Source organism: Carcharodon carcharias, chromosome 2 (assembly GCF_017639515.1).
Source record: "Carcharodon carcharias isolate sCarCar2 chromosome 2, sCarCar2.pri, whole genome shotgun sequence".
Taxonomy (NCBI): Eukaryota; Metazoa; Chordata; class Chondrichthyes; order Lamniformes; family Lamnidae; genus Carcharodon; species Carcharodon carcharias.
The window spans coordinates 2,960,991-2,983,026 of record NC_054468.1 but is presented as its reverse complement, the minus strand read 5'-3'; the positions used below and the strand labels follow the sequence as shown (position 1 = coordinate 2,983,026).

Sequence of the window (22,036 nt, the reverse complement as noted above, 5' to 3'; positions counted from 1 at the left end):
TCTAAGACTAGTGTTTTAAACCTAAATAAAGGTAATTATAAGAGTATGAAGGCAGAGCTTAGCTAAAGTGAACTGGGAAGTTAGTGTAAAAAGTAGGACTGCAGACCATTAAGGAGATATTTAATAACTCTCGGCAAAGATTTATCCCAGTGAGAAAGGAAAGAATCATGCATCATCCATGGTTAAATAAGGAAGTTAAGGATAGTAACAAATTGAATTAACACTGCACAAATCTGCAAAGATTAGTTGTGGGTCAGACGATCGGACAGATTCTAAGAACCAGCAAAGAATTACTAAAAAAAATGAAGAGGGAGAAGGTGGAGCATGAGAGAAAGCTGGTGAGTAACATAATGATAGTAAGTATTCAAATAGGAAAAGAGTAAATAAAGCTAATGTTGGTCCACTAGAGAGTGAGTCTGGGGAATTGATAATGGAAAACAAGGAAATGGTGGAGGCCATTTTTTTACACAGTGAGTTGTTGTGATCTGGAATGTGCTGCCTGAGAGGATGGTGGGAGCAGATTCAATGGGAACTTTCAAAGGGAAATGGATAAACATTTGAAGAAACATTTGCAGGACAATGGGAAAAGAGCAGGGAGAGTGGGATTAATAGCTCCAATGGCCTCCTTCTGTACTGTATGATTTTATGATTCTAAGACAAAGCTATTTGCATTCCTGTAGCTGGTTATCATATCTCTTGGAAATATTTCAAAATTCCACCACAGAAGGATTTGCCATGTGGCAAACATTGGCAGCTTCCACTCGATAATGAATGACCAATCCACCTGTTTAGATTGGTTGAGGCCACCGGATTGCTTTTGTTCCAATAATGCTATGGGAACATTAACATCCACCTGAACAGTCGGGACAGTAAGGTTCTCAGACTAAGGGGAGCTGGTGACATAATGGTATTGTCACTGGACTGGTAATCCAGTGACCCAGGTTTATTCTCTGGGGACCTGGGTTCAAATCCCACCACAGCAGGATGGTGAAATTTGAATTCATTTGAATGATGACCATGAAACAATTGTTGTAAAAAAATCTGGTTCACTAATGCCCTTCAGGGAAGGAAATATGTGACTCCTCACCCACAGTGGTTGACTCCTAAATGCAATGAGGGATGGGCAATAAATGCTGGCCTAGCCAGTGATGCCCACATCCCATGAATGAATTTTTAAAAAAACCTCAATCCTGAAGTGTCTGGCCAGCTTACATGGTGTCTCTGTCAACACTCCTCTCTCAGTTAGCAGTGCCAGAATGCAGTTTGGTTTATGACTTAATGAAAAGCTTCATTAGGTCATTAGGAAAAAGTACTCCATTTATAAAAGGCCCATACACTCATGTTCCTCCCTAAGTTATTTCAGATATTTGTCTCGTGTTCTAAACTCTTTTTACTTTCATAACTCCTTCAGGGCTCTGCAGTCACCTGCTCAGACTTCTAACAGAGATTGTTTTCCATCAGGTGAGGTGTGTAGATTTCTATGGAAACCTCGACTACACTCAGAGTAGAGGGAATGAGCTGTGGCTGTGCCTCGATTGGCTCAGTATTCATGGAAATTGACTTGCATGTAAAGCTGCATGAATGGGCTAGGGAAGCAGATTCTGTAACTTTCAAAAAGGGATAGATACTTGAAAAAGAAAAAAATTGCAAGGCTAAGGGAAAAGAGCAGGGGAATGAGATCAATCGGATAGCTGTAACAAAGAGCCAGCACAGCTATGAAGGGCTGAATGGCCTCCTGTGTTGTATCATTCAGTGATTAACATGGTCTGGGTTGCTAGGGCAACAGCAGAGCCATTACACAAATATACAGACACTTGGCTGCAGCACTGCATCTCAAACTGATCAGCAATTTCCTTGAGATGGGGCAGGAATCCATGTTATCACTTGGCCAGGACATTACCTCATGTCATCAGGTCTCCTCACTCACTTCCGGGGAGCCACTGTTCAGAGTGTTTCCTCCCTGTCCCAGCAGCAGCTTCATTTGGATCCGTCTCTGGATCAGGAGAGTTGCCAGGAGAAACCTGTGTTGGGAAAGGTTCAAACTGTTAACTCCCTCCCTGTAATATTTCCTCTTTCCAAACCATCGTTCTCATCAGGTACATATAAATCAAATTCCTGTGGGAACGGACTTTTCATTGTTATTGCAGTGGGGTTCATTCAGGAATAGAGGCTGTTTTTAGCAGCAATTCCCCCTCCCCCACCCCCACCTCCAACCCCACCTCCAACCCCACCTCCAACCCCCTTTATTCTCCTCCTCAACTAATCCTCCTTCTCATCCTCGCCACCAATTTACTCCCCCTACCCACCCCACCCCCTCACCCCACTCCCCAACCCTCATTTCCCCTCCTCTTCCCCCTCCCCACCCCTTCACTCCCCCTCCTCACTCTTTATTTCCTCTCCCCTTCCCCCTCACCACAAATTCACTCCTCTTTCTCCCACCTCCTCATTCCCTCACTCCCCCTTCACCCTGCCTGACCTCCTCCACACCCTCACTACCCCCCCCTTCACCCTGCCTGCCCTCCTCCACACCCTCACTACCCCCCACTCACTACCCCCCTCACCCTGCCTGACCTCCTCCACACCCTCACTACCCTCCCTCACCCTGCCTGACCTCCTGCACACCCTCACTACCCTCCCTCACCCTGCCTGACCTCCTCCACACCCTCACTACCCCCCCTCACCCTGCCTGACCTCCTCCACACCCTCACTACCCCCCCCTCACTACCCCCCTCACTACCCCCCTCACTACCCCCCTCACCCTGCCTGACCTCCTCCACACCCTCACTACCCCCCCTCACCCTGCCTGACCTCCTCCACACCCTCACTACCCCCCCTCACTACCCCCCCTCACTACCCCCCCTCACTACCCCCCTCACCCTGCCTGACCTCCTCCACACCCTCACTACCCCCCCTCACCCTGCCTGACCTCCTCCACACCCTCACTACCCCCCCTCACTACCCCCCTCACCCTGCCTGACCTCCTCCACACCCTCACTACCCCCCCTCACTACCCTCCCCTCACCCTGCCTGACCTGCTCCACACCCTCACTACCCCCCCTCACCCTGCCTGACCTGCTCCACACCCTCACTACCCCCCCTCACCCTGCCTGACCTCCTCCACACCCTCACTACCCTCCCTCACCCTGCCTGACCTCCTCCACACCCTCACTACCCTCCCCTCACCCTGCCTGACCTCCTCCACACCCTCACTACCCTCCCTCACTACCCCCCTCACCCTGCCTGACCTGCTCCACACCCTCACTACCCCCCCTCACTACCCCCCCTCACTACCCCCCCTCACCCTGCCTGACCTCCTCCACACCCTCACTACCCCCCCTCACTACCCCCCTCACTACCCCCCCTCACCCTGCCTGACCTCCTCCACACCCTCACTACCCTCCCTCACCCTGCCTGACCTCCTCCACACCCTCACTACCCCCCCTCACCCTGCCTGACCTCCTCCACACCCTCACTACCCCCCCTCACTACCCTCCCTCACCCTGCCTGACCTCCTCCACACCCTCACTACCCCCCCTCACTACCCTCCCTCACCCTGCCTGACCTCCTCCACACCCTCACTACCCTCCCTCACCCTGCCTGACCTCCTCCACACTCTCACTACCCCCCCTCACTACCCTCCCTCACCCTGCCTGACCTCCTCCACACACTCACTACCCTCCCTCACCCTGCCTGACCTCCTCCACACCCTCACTACGCCCCCCTCACTACCCTCCCTCACCCTGCCTGACCTGCTCCACACCCTCACTACCCTCCCTCACCCTGCCTGACCTCCTCCACACCCTCACTACCCCCCTCACCCTGCCTGACCTCCTCCACACCCTCACTACCCCCCCTCACCCTGCCTGACCTCCTCCACACCCTCACTACCTCCCCCTCACTACCCCCCCTCACCCTGCCTGACCTCCTCCACACCCTCACTACCCTCCCTCACCCTGCCTGACCTCCTCCACACCCTCACTACCTCCCCCTCACTACCCCCCCTCACCCTGCCTGACCTCCTCCACACCCTCACTACCCCCCCTCATCCTGCCTGACCTGCTCCACACCCTCACTACCCCCCCCTCACTACCCCCCTCACCCTGCCTGACCTCCTCCACACCCTCACTACCCCCCCTCACTACCCCCCTCACCCTGCCTGACCTCCTCCACACCCTCACTACCCCCCCTCACTACCCCCCCTCACCCTGCCTGACCTGCTCCACACCCTCACTCCGTCCCCTCCTCCCCTCACCCTGCCTGACCTCCTCCACACCCTCACTACCCTCCCTCACCCTGCCTGACCTCCTCCACACCCTCACTACCCCCCCTCACTACCCCCCCTCACCCTGCCTGACCTCCTCCACACCCTCACTCCCTCAGCTTCCCGCCGGGGGTCTCAGTCTCAGTCTCAGTCCTGCTGTTACATTGACTGAGGGCAGAATGAGACAAGCTGGTGGCCGTAATCCAGCAATGTCTATTCAGCAGCAGCATTGAGGAACTGGATCAACTTTCCAATAGGTTTGGGGCAAAATGAGGTCCAGAGAAATTGGAATAATCCACCTCACGAAAGCAGACGTGCATCTCATCCCATTAAATTTGGCCACACGTTTCAGCTGTTCTTACAGTAACAGTAAAATCCAGGATCACTGCTTGTTGTGTTTCTCTATGGATACTACATGAGGAATCAGTGAAGCGGTCCATTGAATGGTTTTATATGAATCATTCCCAGGCAGTGGTTAACACAGAGCTGGAATGAGCAAGCTCAGATGGAAAGTACATAGTTTCACAGCATGTTGAGACCTATTCAGCCCTCGATATTCGCCTCGTGTAGATTCTGTTCACTCCTTTCTGGTAAATGTTTGCAAAACCCTGTACATTCAATCAAAGCAATGTTGGATTAGGAAGTGAGTTTACTCTGTAGCCAGAAACAATACGAGCTACTGCACTTCACTCAGACAGACAAGGCAATAAAATAACAGATTCTTTGATTCAAATCCAAGATGGGAACTGTCGACACATTCCACATTTTCGCCCTGAATTTACCAGTGAAGGTGGACAAACAACTGACCTGTCCGAGTGGGTCACCAACAATCATTAAATATTAAGATAAAAACAAAAAACTGTGGATGCATTAAATATTTCCAGCTGACTTCAGAAAGATGGAAAGACCATTAGGCCCAGTAAGACCCTCCCTCCACCCCCTCCCTTGACACCCTCACCCCCTCCCTTGATCCCCTCACACACTCTCTCTATCCTCTCATACCTTTCTTTGACACACATCCCCTCTCTCGATCCCCTCGCGCACTCTCTCTATCCCCTCACACCCTCCTTTGACACACTAATCCCCTCTCTCGATCCCCTCACGCACTCTCTCGATGCTGCCACTCCCTCCCTCGATCCCCTCATTGCCTCCCTCGATCATCTCACACCCTTCCTTGATCCCCTCACACCACCCCCCCGATACCCTTACCCCCTCCCTTGATCCACACTTCCACTCCTTCAATCCACTCATCCCTTCCCTCGAACCCCTCAACCCCCTTGATCCATGCATTCCCTCCCTTGATCCCATCACTCCCTCCCTCAATCCCCTCAGTCACTTCCTCAATCCCCTCATCCCCTCCCTCAAACCCTTCATCCACCTCCCACAATCCCCTCATCCATCTCCGTCAACCCCCTCACCCCCTCCCTGGATCCATTCACATTGCTCTCAATCCCTTCTCCCACCCTTGATCCCTCAATCACTCACCCTGTCCTCCAGCCCTCGAGGGGTGCAATTGTATCACGGTGGTGTTGTTGGATTAGTAATCCAGAGGCCTGGACTGTAGATCCAGAGACATGAGTTCAATCCCAAATCAGCTGAGGAATTTAACCAATTAAATAAAATCGGGATTATAAAGCTCGTCTGAGTGATTGTGGCTGAACAGGAGGAGGTTACTAGGCCCCACAAGCCAGTTCTGTCATTTAATGAGATCATAGCTGACCTGTGACCTAACTCCATAAACCTGGCTTTGCCTGATATCACCTTTGGTGAACAAAAATCTATCAATCTCAGATGTAAAGTTGACAATGTAGTGAGCATCAATTACTGTTTGTGCAAGAGAGTTCCAAATTTCTATCACCCTTTAGGCTGCATTCAATGGAATTGATGGGGATCTCTCCCACCAAAGGAGAGGTGAGTCATGTCTTTTTGGGAAGGCCCACTACATGAGGAGCCACTCAGGCCACTAAAGTGGATGGTGGGGTGGTGGTGGGACGAGGGGGTGCCTGGATCAAGGGTCCCAGATCTAAGTCCTGCCCGCCGAGAGTTGCCAGCCAATCAGAGGCTGGCAGCTCTTCTGTACTCAGCATTGCCACTGGGGAGGTCGTGGCTACTGCTGGTACTACAGCCATCCCAGGCCTCAGATCAAGAAGGGTCCCAAGCACAGGTGAGTGATGGGGGGATCGCAAGTAGAAAGGTCAGCTGCAAGGGCAGGGGGTTAGCTTTCAGCAGGCTCCCCCTTCCTGATGCTGGGTGCCTCGATCAGGCACTGAGTGGCTTTGACTGAGGGACCACCACAGGAGCCCACAGCATACATGCCAATGTTTGCTTGTGCTGTCTGCATGGCAAGGCTCCCACTCGCCACTGGGTTACTACCATCCACAGCAGGATGAGGCTTTTAAGTGGGCATCAATTCCTGGCCGTTCACAGTCCTTCCCACATGGACACAATCGAGGTGGAGGCAGGAAGGGAGCAAGATTGCCAGCCTCCTGCCTGACTAAATGACCCCTCTCCCCACCACCAAATTCGCCAAGGGGGAGGGTACATGATTCCAGCCTGTGTGTTCAGGAGTGTTTCCTAATTTCACTCCTGAAAAGTCCAGCCCTAATTTTTAGTCTCTGTCGTTGAGCCCTGGATTCTCCAGCTAGCTGAAATGGTTTCTTGCCACTTACCCTATCTGTTCATCTTCATGTGTCAAAAATGTTAATCTTCCAAATTCTAAGTTCCAGGGACCAAAACCCTAATTTGTGTAATCTTTCCACGTAATTTAACTCTTGGAGTTCATAATGGTAAATGCTGCACTCCCTTCACGGCTAATCTGTCCATCCTAAGCAGTGCCCACAACAGCTCACAGGAAGTCCAATGAGATCTAACTTGGGCTTTGTATAGCGGATACAATCAGATTGTTGTAAAAAACCATCCAGTTGCCTAATCTCTGTTAGGGAAGGAAATCTGGCATCTTTACCCAGTCTAACCCTGGTCCTTAATCCTCTCATCTAAGCCCATTATTGTATCCCTCGGTCCATCAAACCTTCAGCGTGTCCCTCAATTCCTTAATTCGCAGACCCTGGGCCTTGCTGGCTGGGTCAGCATTTATTGCCCATCCCTAATTGCTCCTTGAGAAGGTGGTGGTGAGCTGCCTTCTTACACCATTGCAGTCCATGTGGTGTAAGTACATCCACAGTGCTGTTAGGAATTGAGTTCCAGGATTTTGACCCAGTGACAGTGAAGGAACAGCGATATATTTCCAAGTCAGGATGGTGAGTGACTTGGAGGGGAACTTCCAGGTGGTGGTGCTCCCATCTATCTGCTGCCCTTGTCCTTCTAGGTGGTAGTGGTCATGGGTTTGGAAGGTGCTGTCGAAGGAGCCTTGGTGAGTTCCTGCAGTGCATCTTGTAGATGGTGCACACTGCTGCTACTGTGCATTGGTGGTGGAGGGAGTGAATGTTTATGGATGTGGTGCCAATCAAGTGGGCTGCTTTGTCCTGGACAGTGTCAGGTTTCTTGAGTGTTGTGGGAGCTGCACTCATCCAGGCAAGTGGGGAGTATTCCACCACACTCCTGACTTGTGCCTTGTAGATAGTGGACAGTTTTGGGGAGTCAGGAGCTGAGTTACTCGTCACAGGATTCCTAGCCTCTGACCTGCTCTTGTAGCCGCAGTATTTATATGCTGTTCCAGTTCAGTTTCTGGTCAATGGTGATAGTGGAGGATTCAGAGATGGTAATACCATTGAACATCAAGGGGCGATGGTTGAATTCTCTCTTGTTGGAGATGGTCATAACTTGGCACTTGTGTAAAGCAAACATTACTTGCCACTTGCCAGCCCAAGCCTGGATGTTGTCCAGGTCTTATTGCATTTGGACATGGGCTGCTTCAGTATCTGAGGATTCGCAAATGGTGCTGAAAGTTGTGCAATCATCAGTGAACATCCCCACTTCTGACCTTATGATGGAAGGAAGGTCATTGATGAAGCAGCTGAAGATGGTTGGGCCGAGGACACTACCCTGAGGAACTCCTGCAGTGATGTCCTGGAGCTGAGATGACTGACCCCCAACAACCACAACCATTTTCCTTTGTGCTAGGTATGACTCCAACCAGTGGAGAGTTTTCTCCTGATTCCCATTGACTCTAGTTTTGCTAGTGCTCCTTGATGCCACACTCGGTCAAATGCTGCCTTGATGTCAAGGGCAGTCACTCTCACCTCACCTCAGGAGTTCAGCTCTTTTGTCCATGTTTGAACCAAGGCTGTACTGAGGTCAGGAGCTGAGCGGTCCTGGCGGAGCCCAAACTGGGCATCAGTGAGCAGGTTATTGCTAAGCAAGTTCGCTTGATAGCACTGTTGAGACCCCATCCATTACTTTACTGATAATCGAGAGTAGGCTGATGGGGCGGTTATTGGCTGAGTTGGATTTGTCCTGCTTTTTGTGTACAGGATATACCTGGGCAATTTTCCACATAGCCGGGTAGATGCCAGTGTTGTAGCTGTACTGGAACAGCTTGGCTAGAGGTTCTGCAAGTTCTGGAGCACAAGTCTTCAGCACTATTGCCAGAATATTATCAGGTCCCATAGCCTTTGCAGTATCCAGTGCCTTCAGCCATTTCTTGACATCATGTGGAGTGAATTGAATTGGCTAAAGACTGGCATCTGTGATGCTGGGGACCTCATGAGGAGTTGAGATGGATCATCCACTCGGCACTTCTGGCTGAAGATTGTAGCAAATGTGTCAGCCTTATCTTTTGCACTGATGTGCTGGGCTCCCCCATTAATGAGGATGGGGATATTTGTGGAGCCTCCTCCTCCATTGAGTTGTTTAATTGCACCACCATCAATGATGTTGGGCTCATGCAGCGAGGCAATATGGGTAGAGCTCCGGAAAAGGAAGAGTGCAGTCACAATGTTGGGGGTTTACTATAGGCCTCCCAATTGCCGGTGGGAGACTGGGGAACAGTTATGTAGGCAGATTGTGGAAAGATGTAAGAGCAATAGGGTTGTTGTGGTAGGTGGTTTTAACTTTCCCTATATTGACTGGGAATCACTTAGTGCTAGGGATTTGGATGGTGCAGAATTTGTAAGGTGTATCCAGGAGGGCTTCCTGAGACAATATGTAGATAGTCCAACTAGGGAAGGGGCAATACTGGACCTGGTATTAGGGAATGAACCCGGCCAGGTGGTCGAAGTTTCAGTAGGGGAGCATTTCAGGAAAAGTGACCACAATTTAGTAAGTTTCAAGGTACTGGTGGATAAGGATAACAGGAGTCCTCGGGTTAAGGTGCTTAATTGGGGGAAGGCTAATTATAACAATATTAGACAGGAACTGAGGAATCTAGACTGGAGGCGGATGTTTGAGGGCAAATCAACAACTGACATGTGGGGGGCTTTCAAACGTCAGTTGATAAGAATTCAGGACTGGCATGTTCCTGCTAGGATGAAGGATAAGCATGGCAAGTTTCAGGAACCTTGGATAACCAAGGATATTGTGAGATTAGTCAAAAAGGGAAGCATTCGTAAGGGCTAGAAGGCTGGGAACAGATGAAGCCCGTGGAGAGTATAAAGAAAGTAGGAGGAACTTAAGCAAGGAGTCAGGAGGGCTAAAAGGGGTCATGAAAAGTCACTGGCAACCAGGATTAAGGAAAATCCCAAGGCCTTTTATACATATGTAAAAAGCAAGAGGGTAGCCAGGGAAAGGGTAGGCCCACTCAAGGACAGGGGTGGGAATCTGTGTGTGGAGCCAGAAGAAATGGGAGAGATACTAAATGAATACTTCTCATCAGTATTCACCAAAGAGAAGGACTCAGCGGTTGATTTGTCTCGGGAAGAGTGTGTAGATAGCCTGGATCATGTTGAGATCAAAAAAAAGGAGGTGTTAGGCATCCTGAAGAATATTAAGGTGGATAAGTCCCCAGGGCCAGATGGGATCTACCCCAGAGAACTGAGGGAGGCAAGGGCGGAGATTTCTGGGGCCTTGACAGAAATCTTTGTATCCTCACTGGCTACAGTTGAGGTCCCAGAAGACTGGAGAATTTAAGAAGGGTAGCAGGGATAATCCAGGAAACTACAGGCTGGTGAGCCTTACATCAGTGGTAGGGAATTTATTGGAGAAGATTCTTTGTGACAGGATTTACTACCATTTGGAAGCAAATGGGCATATTAGTGAGAGGCAGCATGGTTTTGTGAAGGGGAGGTCGTGTCTCACTAACTTGATCGAGTTTTTCGAGGAAGTGACAAAGATGATCGACGATGGAAGGGCAGTGGATGTTATATACGTGGATTTCAGTAAGGCCTTTGACAAGGTCCCTCATGACAGACTGGTACAGAAGGTAAAGTCGCACGGGATCAGAGGTGAGCTGGCAGGATGGATACAGAATTGGCTTGGTCATAGAAGACGGAGGGTAGCAGTGGAAGGGTGCTTTTCTGAATGGAGAGCTGTGACTAGTGGAGTTTCGCAGGGATCAGTGCTGGGACCTTTGCTGTTTGTGGTATACATAAATGATTTGGAGGAAAATGTAACTGGGCTAATTAGTAAGTTTGCAGACAACACTAAGGTTGGAGGAGTTGCAGATAGTGAAGAGGATTGTCAAAGGATACAATGGGATATAGATCGGTTGGAGACTTGGGCAGATAAATGGCAGATGGAGTTTAATCCGATCAAATGCGAGGTAATGCATTTTGGAAGGTCTAATACAGGCAGGAATTATACAGTAAATGGCAGAACCCTTAAGTGCATCGACGGGCAGAGGGATCTGGGTGTACAGGTCCACATGTCACTGAAAATGGCAACGCAGGTGGATAAGGTAGTCAGGAAGGCATATGGGATGCTTGCCTTCATTGGCATGGGTATTGAGTATAAAAGCTGGGAAGTCATGCTGCAGCTGTATAGAACCTTGGTTAGGCCACACTTGGAATATTGCGTGCAATTCTGGTCACCACATTACCAGAAGGATATGGAGGCATTGGAGAGGGTGCAGAGGAGGTTTACCAGGATGCTGCCTGGTCTGGAGGTTATTAGCTATGAGGAGAGGTTGGAGAAACTCAGATTGTTCTCACTAGAGCGACAGAGATTGAGGGGCGACTTGATAGAAGTTTACAAAATTATGAGTGGCATGGACAGAGTAGATAGTCAGAAGCTTTTTCCCAGGGTGGAAGAGTCAATTACTAGGGGACATAGATTTAAGGTGAGAGGAGAAAACTATAGAGATGTGCAGGGCAAGTTTTTTACACAGAGGGTAGTGAGTGTCTGGAATTCGCTGCCAGAGGAGGTGGTGGAAGCAGGTACGATAGTGGGGTTTAAGAGGCAGCTTGACAAATACATGAATAGGATGGGAATAGAGGGATACGGACCCCAGAAGTGCAAAATGTTTTAGTTGACGGGCAATATGATCAGCGCAGGCTTGGAGGGCCGAAGGGCCTGTTCCTGTGCTGTACTTTTCTTTGTTCTTTTCTTTGAATGTGGCAGGATTGCAGTGCTTAGATCTGATCTGTTTGTTGTGGGATCGCTTAATCCTGTCTATCACTTGCTGCTTAAGCTGTTTGCCATGCAGTAGTCCTGTGTTATAGCTTCACCAGGTTGGCACCTCATTTTTAGGTATGCCTGGTGCTGCTCCTGGCATGCCCTCCTGCACTCTTCACTGAACCAGGGTTGATTCTCTGGCTTGATGATAATGGTAGAGTGGGGGATATGCTGGGCCATGAGGTTACAGATTGTGTTTGAGTACAATTCTGCTGCTGCTGATGGCCCACAGCACCTCATGGATGCCTAGTATTGAGTTGCTAGATCTGTTCGAAATCTATCCCATTTAGCATGGTGGTAGTGCCACACAACACAATGGAGGGTATCCTCAATGTGAAGGTGGGACTTTGTCTCAACAAGGACAGTGCAGTGGTCACTCCTACAGACAGACGGATCTGCGGCTGGCAGGTTGGTGAGGATGAGGTCAAGTATGATTTTCCCTCTTGTTGGTTCCCTCACCACCTGCTGCAGACCCAGTCTAGCAGCTATGTCCTTTAGGACTTGGCCAGCCCGGTCAGTAGTGGTGCTACCGAGCCACTCTTGGTGATGGACATTGAAGTCCCCCACCCAGAGTACATTCTATACCCTTGCCACCCTCAGTGCTTCCTCCAAGTGATGTTCAACATGGAGGAGCACTGATTCATCAGCTGAGGGAGGGTGGTACAAGGTAATTAGCAGGAGGTTTCCTTGCCCATGTTTGACCTGATGCCATGAGACTTCATGGAGTCTGGAGTTGATGTTGAGGATTCCCAGGGCAACTCTCTCCCGACTGTATACCACTGTGCCCCCACCTCTGCTGGGTCTGTCCTGCTGATGGGACAGGACATTCCCAGGGATGGTGATGGTGGTGTCTGGGACATTATCTGTAAGGTATGATTCCATGAATGTGACTATGTCAGGCTGCTGCTTAACTTTTGTGTGAGACAGCTCTCCCAGTTTTGGCACCAGCCCCGATGTTAGTAAGGATGTCAGTAATCATCAGCAGACTGAACTGGTTTCACAGGTAATAGTGTCACAGCTCTATGACAACTTCATGCAGACTTTATCCTTTCAGAATCAGTTTGTTCAGCCATCAAAAGAAATGCAAATGATCTCATCTGACCTTACCAAAGTTCTGACGCTGCATCCCCATCACCTCTCACAGATGGAAGATGCCAATCAGTGTGCCCAGCTCAGAGCTACACTTTATTGTTACAGCCTCTGCTTTTCTATTGCATAAATAAACCAGAAACATGTGTGTGACATTCAAAGCTATCTTGAACACGTCGCTTTCTCCCTCAGTCCGTTGATCCCATCACCAGTCCCTTGATTCCCTCTGCCATTCAGATCAGATAACCTGAGCCCATGTCTCTCATCTCAGGTTTTTAACAGAACCCATGACACTTTTTGAAGAAGAATAATGAGGTCTTCCGGTGTCCTGCCAATATTCCTCCCTCAACAAACGCCATAACATGGATTATCTGGCCAGTCATCCATTTGCTGTTGCTGGGATCTTGATGTGTTGTGTTTGGCTACATTTTAAGAGTAATTGTTGGCTGTCAAACACGTTGGGATATTCTGAGACTGTCTTGTCCTAGTCCTTTATTTTGACGCAATTTGAGCTAATAAGTAACATACCTGCTCCCTATACCAATCTAATTATTCATCTATCCACAATCACAGAATTGTTACAATGCAGAAGGAGGCCATTCGGCCCATCGTATCTGCACCAGCTCTTTGAACAAGCAATTCACCTAGTGTCAATCCCCCACCTTCTCCCCGTAACCCTGCACATTCTTCCTTTTCAGATAACTATCTCATTCTCCTCTGAATGCTTCAATTGAACCTGCCTCCACCACAGTCTCAGGCAGAGCATTCCAGACCCGAACCCCTCGCTGTGTGAAACGGTTTCTCCTCATATCACTTTTGCTTCTTTTTCCAATTACTTTAAGTCTGTGCCCAGCTGTCGGTTCAATTGCCTGCGATGCTGTTTGTTTCTGTAGGAGAGACGGTAAAGGAGTTCGTCTTCAGTGGGACAAGCTGCGGGAGGCATCCTTCATTTCCCGCTGGAATCCTTGGAGTGACGAGATTCCATACACAACCTTCGCTGAACATCCAGCCATAGCTGCCAATGAAAGGTTCACCAGCCTTTGTAAGGTAACAGTGAATTTGGAAGTGAGGGAAGAGTTGTATTTTCTTGTTCTAAGTTTTGAAGATTGCCAATGTGCCTTTTCAGCCGGCGTCTGTGAGGAACTCGAGGCCAGACAGACTCTGTTCACCAGCTCTTGGAATGACTGCATGCCTTGGCTGGTATGGTACTGAGCACAACACCACAGGATGATCCCACAGTCTTTCCTTCCAGCCAGTCACTCCGCGGTCTGCTCCTGATGTACGGAAGTTGTATGTAGAGAGAATCACTTTCTCCTCAACCCAGTGACACTCTCAGTTCAAACCAACACCTGAACATTGTCCACTTGGGTGAGAAGTCCAATAGCCAATCAGTGCTGCACAGAACCAACTCTCAGAAAGAGGCCATGATAAACAATCTGCTCTCAGGATCCCAAAGCTGCATTCATCAAATCAATACACAGGCAATTTATTAATCGTATTCCCTGACTCTGGCTCCCAACCCCTGTGTATTCTCACTCCCTCTGAGTCCCCACAGAAAATGCCATTTCATTCCTACTCTCTGGAACCCCCTTCCCCCACCTTGTCACCCCTCCCCTCACCTTGTCACCCCTCCCCCCACCTTGTCACCCCTCCCCTCACTATGTTATGCCTCTCTAAAGCCCCCCTCGATCCCTGTGCATCAGAGTTCTCTGTCTGGCCCCCTGTGCGCTGTTCTGTACCATGCTCTCCTCTGTCAAAGCTCTTGAGCCAGTTTGTCACCGTAAAGACACTGAATATGTATATTAATGTATGATATTGATTTTCCTTAACAAAGATATGGTGACTGTTCAATATCCAACCTGATTCATTTTATTATGTGACATCAGTGAGTGTGTGATATAAGCACCAATACCAAAACAAACTACACTGTCAATATTAGGGACTATTTCAGTGTGATTATCGAACTTAGTGCAAGTACTGAACCAACTGGGTCACAGAGATAATGATGTTGCCTCTGGCAGGAGGGTTGATAACCAAAGAAAACAGATTTAAGAGAGCCAGATGGAAGATAACAATCTTTATTTTCAGTGAGTTGTTGTGATCTAGAATTTGCCAAATGAAAGGGCGATGGAAGCAGATTCAATAGTAACTTTCAAAAGGGAATGACCATATTTGCTGAACCATAAAACACACTTTTTTTCTCTAGAAAAATGTTGCCTAAATTGTCTAGCATTCTATGGTCAGATTATTATACCAAAAATATTTCCTAAATATTCCCTTTTAAAACCTAATACATCATACAGTCCAGCAAAACTGGTACAAAAATACTTAAAAAGAGAAATTTGCAGGACCGTGAGGAAAGAGCAGGGAAGTGGGGCTAATTGGATCACTCTTACAAAGAGCCAACACAGGATCTCAATGGGCTGAATGTACACCTTCTTTGATCTGTGATTCTATGAGTTCTTTATTTAACATGGATAAATGGATAAAGCCTGTCCACCATCTACAAGGCACAAGTCAGGAGTGTGATGGAATACTCCCTACTTGCCTGGATGAGTGCAGCTCCCACAACACTCAAGAAGCTCGACACCATCCAGGACAAAGCAGCTCCGCTTCATTGTCACCACATCCACAAACATTCAATGTCTTCTCCCTCCACCTCCGACACACAGAAGCAGCAGTGTCTACCATCTACAAGATGCACTGCAGGAGCTCACCAAGGCTCCTTCAACAGCACCTTCCAAACCCCCAACCTCTACCAACTAGAAGGACAAGGGCAGCAGACACATGGGAACACCACCATCTGCAAGTTCCCCTCCAAGTTACTCATCATCCTGACTTGGAAATATATCACCATTCCTTCACTGTTACTGGGTCAAAATCCTGGAACTCCCTCCCTAACAGCACTGTGGGTGTACCTACACCACATGGACTGCAGCAGCTCAAGAAGGCAGCTCACCACCAACTTCTCAAGGGCAACTAGGGATGGGCAATAAATGCTGGCCCAGCCAGTGACACCCACATCCCATAAATGGGTAATAAAATGATGAGCTGATCAAACAAACCACAATTACTCTTTGTTGGCTGATCTCTGTTTGAAGAATTCAATAGAATTACGTGACTTGTTTTACTTTGTGGAGGATCTGACCCATGCTGAATTCTGCCATATAACCTATGGCCTACCTGGAGTTACTGACAAGGTCCAGCTGAGAGCATTCAGTGACCTCATGGATTCTGTTCTCCAACAAGACTGCACTAGGGAGAGCCGAAAGTGAATCAAGTGTAGCGCTCACAACTCACCCCCTTACCCTAACCATTCTCTCTTGTTGTGTCAGGTTATTATTGTCAATTTTCCAGGATAATTCTTCAGGAATTAAAGATTAATTGTTAGTGTCAATTACATTGTTGAGGTTTGTTAATGTCAATTACATTGTTATGGAAAATAAGTGGTGGGTATTTGAACACGTATTAATAGGGGATAGCTGGGACACTGGTATGATATGGAGAGTTAACACTGAACAAAATCAATAAACTCCCTCAGCAAGGAAATGCTCTGGGTCTTAGTTTTGACTTCACCGACTGGTATGGGTCCTATTAACATTAATATTCAGAACACTGTTGCCAACAAACCCAGGCTTCTTCCTTTTAGGAAGGAAATCTGCCAAACTTATCTGCTTTGTGACTCAGCCCTACACCAGTGTGGTTGACCCTTAACTGCCCTCTGAAATGGCCAAGCAAACCCATCAGTTGTAACACCATTTACTGGGGGCAACTGGACATGAGCAATAAATGTCAGCCATATCCCAAAAATGAATTTTTAACAGATGGTGTTAAAAAAAATCACTTAAAGTCTCCTGTTTTTTTCATTTTTCTAAATTTACTGATTCACTGGCCAGTGGAAATGTTTATTTTTTCTCAAAAAACTCTTCATAATTTTTAATACTTTCATCTAACTTTCACTTAACCTTCACTCTAATCACAGGAGCCTCATTTTCCCTGGTCTCTGTTGATAACTGAAACCTCTGATCCTTAGGATTATTTCAGTGACTCTCTCTTGTTGCATCTCCATGGCCCTTCATAAATGTTCAGCCTCTCACCGCTGACTGACCGATGCTTTGTACAGATTAGCCTTACCTCTGCATTAATACTCTGTCCTCTCACTTTTAAGGACTTATGTCCTTTTGAAGTTTTGCTATTTATTATTTATTCTCTCCTTCACTTCAGAATGTGTCCCCCCCATATGTATCCAGCACATTAAAGTCCATCCACCTCCCTGTTCTCCTGAGATCTCTTGCCGTCCTCTTCACAATTAGCCACTCTCCATTTTAGTCTTAACTCTGCACAAAACAGCAGTGTTCCTTAGCCTGAATTGTCATGTTCTACAGACACTTGACCAACAATAGTTTGTACAAACTGTCACCTCAAGAAGAGCCAAACCTTTATACTGATTACTTAGCTGTTAATTACTGTCGTTCCCACAATTTAAACCTGTGCTCACATTTCCCTCAGGCAGATAAACTTTAATGAAATGATGATGCTTAATCTCTGTCTTACGTTTTTATTGGTGTACAGTCACTAAACCAGATTTGGTTCTCACAACATTGAAAAGAACTGGCTCACTTTCCTTCAGTTCAGGCAATGCCCCGGGCCGTTAGTGTTTTAATAAGACACCTGTAGAAGAACAGACCCTTTCCATGTGAGTTCATCCCAATTAAACTCAATTATATCTCAGTCTTCAGAACTAGTGGGGGCATTGCTTATTTCATTCACCCTCTTCATGAAATCCTGGAATTTCCCCCTCCCCCAGCCAGTGAGCGCACCACCCCCAATTCTCATGGTTAATTACAATAACTAAAGCAAAGCCTAAGAACAGAGTAGGTGAATTCCAACTCTTTTCTTTTCCACTCATGCGATGTGGGCATCACTGGCACCTTATTGTCCAATTCTAATTCCCCCTGAGTCAACTGAGTCACTTGGCTCTGCCAATTCAGTGGTCAGTTAAGAGTCAACCACATATAAACCAGACCAGGTAAAGGTGGCAGATTTCCTTCCCAAAAGGACATTAATGAACCACATGGGTTCTTACAACAATCCAACAGATTCATGGTCATCATTACTGAGACTAGCTTTCAATTCAAAGAAACATAGAAACTAGGAGCAGGAGGAGGCCATTCGGCCCTTCGAGCCTGCTCCACCATTCAATATGATCATGGCTGATCCTTTATCTCAATACCATACTCACGATGCCTCCCCATTCCCCTAGATGCCTTCAGTGCCTAGAAATCTATCTATTTCCTTCTTAAATATATTCAGTGACTTGGTCTGCACAGAATTCCACAGGTTCACCAACCTCTGAGTGAAGAGCTTTCTCCTCATCCCAGTCCTAAATGGTCTACCCCATATCCTGAGATTGTGACCCCTTGTTCTAGACCCCACAGCCAGAGGAAACATCATCCCTGCATCCAATCTGTCCAGCCCTGTCAGAATTTTATATGTTTCAATGAGTTCTCCTCTCATTCTTCTAAACTCCATGGAATACAGGCCTAGTTGGCCCAATCTTTCCTCATACAACAATCCTGCCATCCCAGGAATCAGTCTGGTGAACTTTCGCTGCACTCCCTCTATGACAAGTATATCCTTTCTTAGGTAAGACGACCAAAACTGCACATAATACTCCAGGTGTGGTCTCACCAAGGCCCTGTACAGCTGCAGTAAGACATCCTTGCTCCTGTACTCAAGTCCTCTCACAATGAAGGCCAACATACCATTTGCCTTCTTAACTGCTTGCTGCACCTGCATGCTTGCTTTCAGTGACTGGTGTATAAGGACATCCAGGTCCCTTTGTATAACAACATTTCCCAATCTATCACCATTTAAATAATACTCTGCTATTCTGTTTCTCCTACTAAAGTGGATAACTTCACAATTATCCACGTTATACTGCATCTGCCTTGTATTCGCCCACTCACTCAACCTGTCTAAATCACCTTGAAGCCTCTTAACACCCTCCTCACCACTCACATTCCCACCAAGTTTTGCGTCATCAGCAAACTTGGAAATATTACATTTGGTTCCCTCATCCAAATCATTGACATATATTGTGAATAGCACTGATCCCTGCGGTACCCCACTAGTCACCACCTGCCACTCCCAAAAAGACCCATTTGTTCCTACTCTCTGTTTCTCTCTGGTAACCAATTCTCAATCCATGCCAATATATTACCCCAATCCCACATGCTTTAATTTTTCACACTAACCTCTTATGTGAGACTTTATCAAAAGCTTTCTTAAAGTCCAAATGCAGCACATCTACTGGTTCTCCCTTATCTATTCTGCTAGATATGTCCTCAAAAAACTCCATTAGGTTTATCAAACACGATTTCCCTTTCATAAATCCATGTTGACTCTCTCTAAGCCCTTTGATACTTTATAAGTGTCCTGTTATCACATCCTTTATAATAGACTCTAGCATTTTCCCTACTACTGATGTTAAGCTAACCAGTCGGTAATTCATAGAACTCCCTCAGTACTGACCCCTTGACAGTGTAGTGCTCCATCAGTACCGCCTCCTCTGACAGTGCAGCACTCCCTCAGTACTGACCGTGCAATAGTGCAGCACTCCCTCAGGACTCACCCTCTGACAAAGCAGTACCCTTTAGGAGTATAGGATAGTCTTTGCTGGTGGGCTAAGGTGCAGAGTGTAGCTGTCATGAGTGTAAACAATCAGTACTGTCATTAAGCAGGAAGAGAAGCCAAGTTTTGCGTAATGTTAATGTTTGGTCAGTAACCTGATCAAAGCTTCCTTCAGTTTTTAAAGGGTGTTTTCCTCAGAAGAAAATAATTATTGGCTAAAAATCAGCTTTGCTTGTTTGGGCTAGGGTGGATTTGTGTTTCACGTACAAGTGACAAACCCTTCAGTCCAGCTTTCATGGTTTGTCTTGTGTTTGCCAACTCTTAGGGGTGAATTTACACTTTTACTTTTGAGTTGAACTGAAATGAAAATCGGATTAGAAATGAATCAGGGGATTCACTGCAGGTAAACTTGAATTGATTGGGGTCCAGGGTGGGGTGAATCTGGGAGTCGATTGTTGACTGAAAGTTGAGGAGCTTCCTGTTGGAATCCTATTGGGCTAGAATGCTGACATGGATTTCTCATGGTTTTACACTGGACCTTGGTTGAGATTCTTCTATTTGGAGATTCTGGAAGGCTGAAAATTGTCAGGTTTTTAGTCCATTGATTGAACTGGACAGTAAATATGTCAGCTGGTCACTTCTGGTCAGCATCTGCTACCAGCCTGGTTTCACTTGGTACAAACTGGTAGCATGCTGTTGGTGTTCAATAGAATCCTGGAGATGTTTTCTTGATGTTTAATAAAACCTTGTACATGTGGCATACTTGCTGTAGTGGGACCTTGTACACACTTGGTGTACAATGGGAACATGTTGGTCTTGGTCAGTGGTATCCTGTCGAATATCTTCATTCATTCAGTGGATGTGAGTGTCACTGGCAAGGCCAGCATTCACTGTCCATCTTTAATTGCCCTTGAGAATATACCACCTTCTTAAACCACTGCAATTGTTGTGATTCTGATACAACCTGGTGTCTTGCTCGGCCATTTCAGAGGGCAGTTGAGAGCCAATCACATTGCTGTGACCTGGAGTCACATGTAGGCCAGATGGGTAAGGATGGCAGATTTCTTGCCCTGAAGGACATTAGTGAAGCAGATGGATTTTTACAACAATGGTCACCAGCACTAATACTAACTCTTAATTTCTGACTTATTTAATGAATTGAACTTAAATTCCCCAGCTACTGTGGTGAGATTTAAATCAGTGTCTCCAGATATTAATCTAGGCTTCTATATTCCTAGTCCAGTAACATAACTACAAGTATAATAAAAACAGAAAATGCTGGAAATAATCAGCAGGTCTGGCAGCATCTGTGGAGAGAGAAACAGAGTTAATGTTTCATGTCAATGATCATTCATCAGAAACAACATAAACACTGTATTATCGCACCCTTTTTTCAATATCTGTTCCTGATCAGTGGAGGTTTATACATGTATGTTCTCAATGATTTGTTCTCCTGGCTAATCTTTTCTCAAATCTCTTTTTTGCAGCTTGAAAGCTTCAAAGCAGAGCTTGCTCTGGCTGTCCAAAGAGCCTATCAAATGGAGCCAGTTCCTGGCAGGGCTAATGGAGCGCTTGTATTGGATTATCCAATCCCCATTGATAGTTATGTTGGGGTTGTGTCTCTCATCAGCAACCAGAACAAGCTGGGGTATTCACTGGCTCGGGGCTCTGTGGGTTTCTAGTCTGATTGTATTTCCTTTTGTGTGTGTATTTAATTTTGAAGGTTTCCTTTTCATCTTGTGATTGTTTCTTCATTCTGATCTGGTTTATAATTAAATTGGTTGAAATTTTGAGAACACATATCAAAGCCCCAAAACCACTGACATCATGGCACATGAAGTTCTTATCGAAACAATCATTAAAACTACCGATTTTACTCTATAAAGTGAGTGCGGAATCCTATCGAATCACACAATTCTATAAATAGGAGATGATTGAGAATATTAGACAGACAAATACAGATGTCCTAAGACAGTAACACGACACAAGAGTTAAAATAACATTGATAAAGAGCTGAGCCATTTCTTGTGGTTTATTATTTTATGTTGCTTTATTCCTGGGTGTATTAGTGTGTCAGTACCAAGACATTTACAAAAGCTTCTGTTAAAACAACGTACTGTGGATACATTTCTTGTATGATTCTCTTAACTCTGCCTGAATCCCTAAAGGATTTTTTTACAGCAGTCCTTCATGTCTCAACCATCTGATTCTTAATTTATTGTCAGTGTGCTGTCTCTGTAGGTTGTGACTTTTTAATGTCTTTGACTAATGAATGTATTTCTGGACAGGGCTGAATAAAAGAGGAATCTATGATCTTGCCTGCGTGTTTCACATTGTCACAGGCTCAGTTTTTGAGGAACTGGGGGTTAACAAATCGCCGAGGGGAAAATCCTGGCCCTTGTTTGTTATCTCTTTAAAAGTAACACTGATCTCCCTGAGGCAGCACTTTGCCTCAGGGAGATCTGTGCGCTCTTCCGCGTGCATGCATGAAAGAGCACTGGCCCCAAATCTCTCTCCTCCCCCTGCCCACTCCCGCCGAGCCCACCC

General features: G+C 46.9%; 1 protein-coding gene across 1 annotated transcript in view; it reads left to right on the top strand.

Annotated features, from left to right (window-relative positions):
- LOC121272648 (tumor protein p63-regulated gene 1-like protein) overlaps window positions 1-21,802 on the top strand; it is a 121,011-nt gene extending 99,209 nt beyond the window's left edge. The window contains exons 4-5 of the mRNA XM_041179352.1: window positions 13,750-13,903; window positions 20,977-21,802. Coding sequence (XP_041035286.1) covers window positions 13,750-13,903; window positions 20,977-21,171 — 349 coding nt within the window. The 3' untranslated portion in view covers window positions 21,172-21,802. The remainder of the gene's footprint in view (window positions 1-13,749; window positions 13,904-20,976) is intronic.
- The last annotated feature ends 234 nt before the right edge of the window (window positions 21,803-22,036 follow it).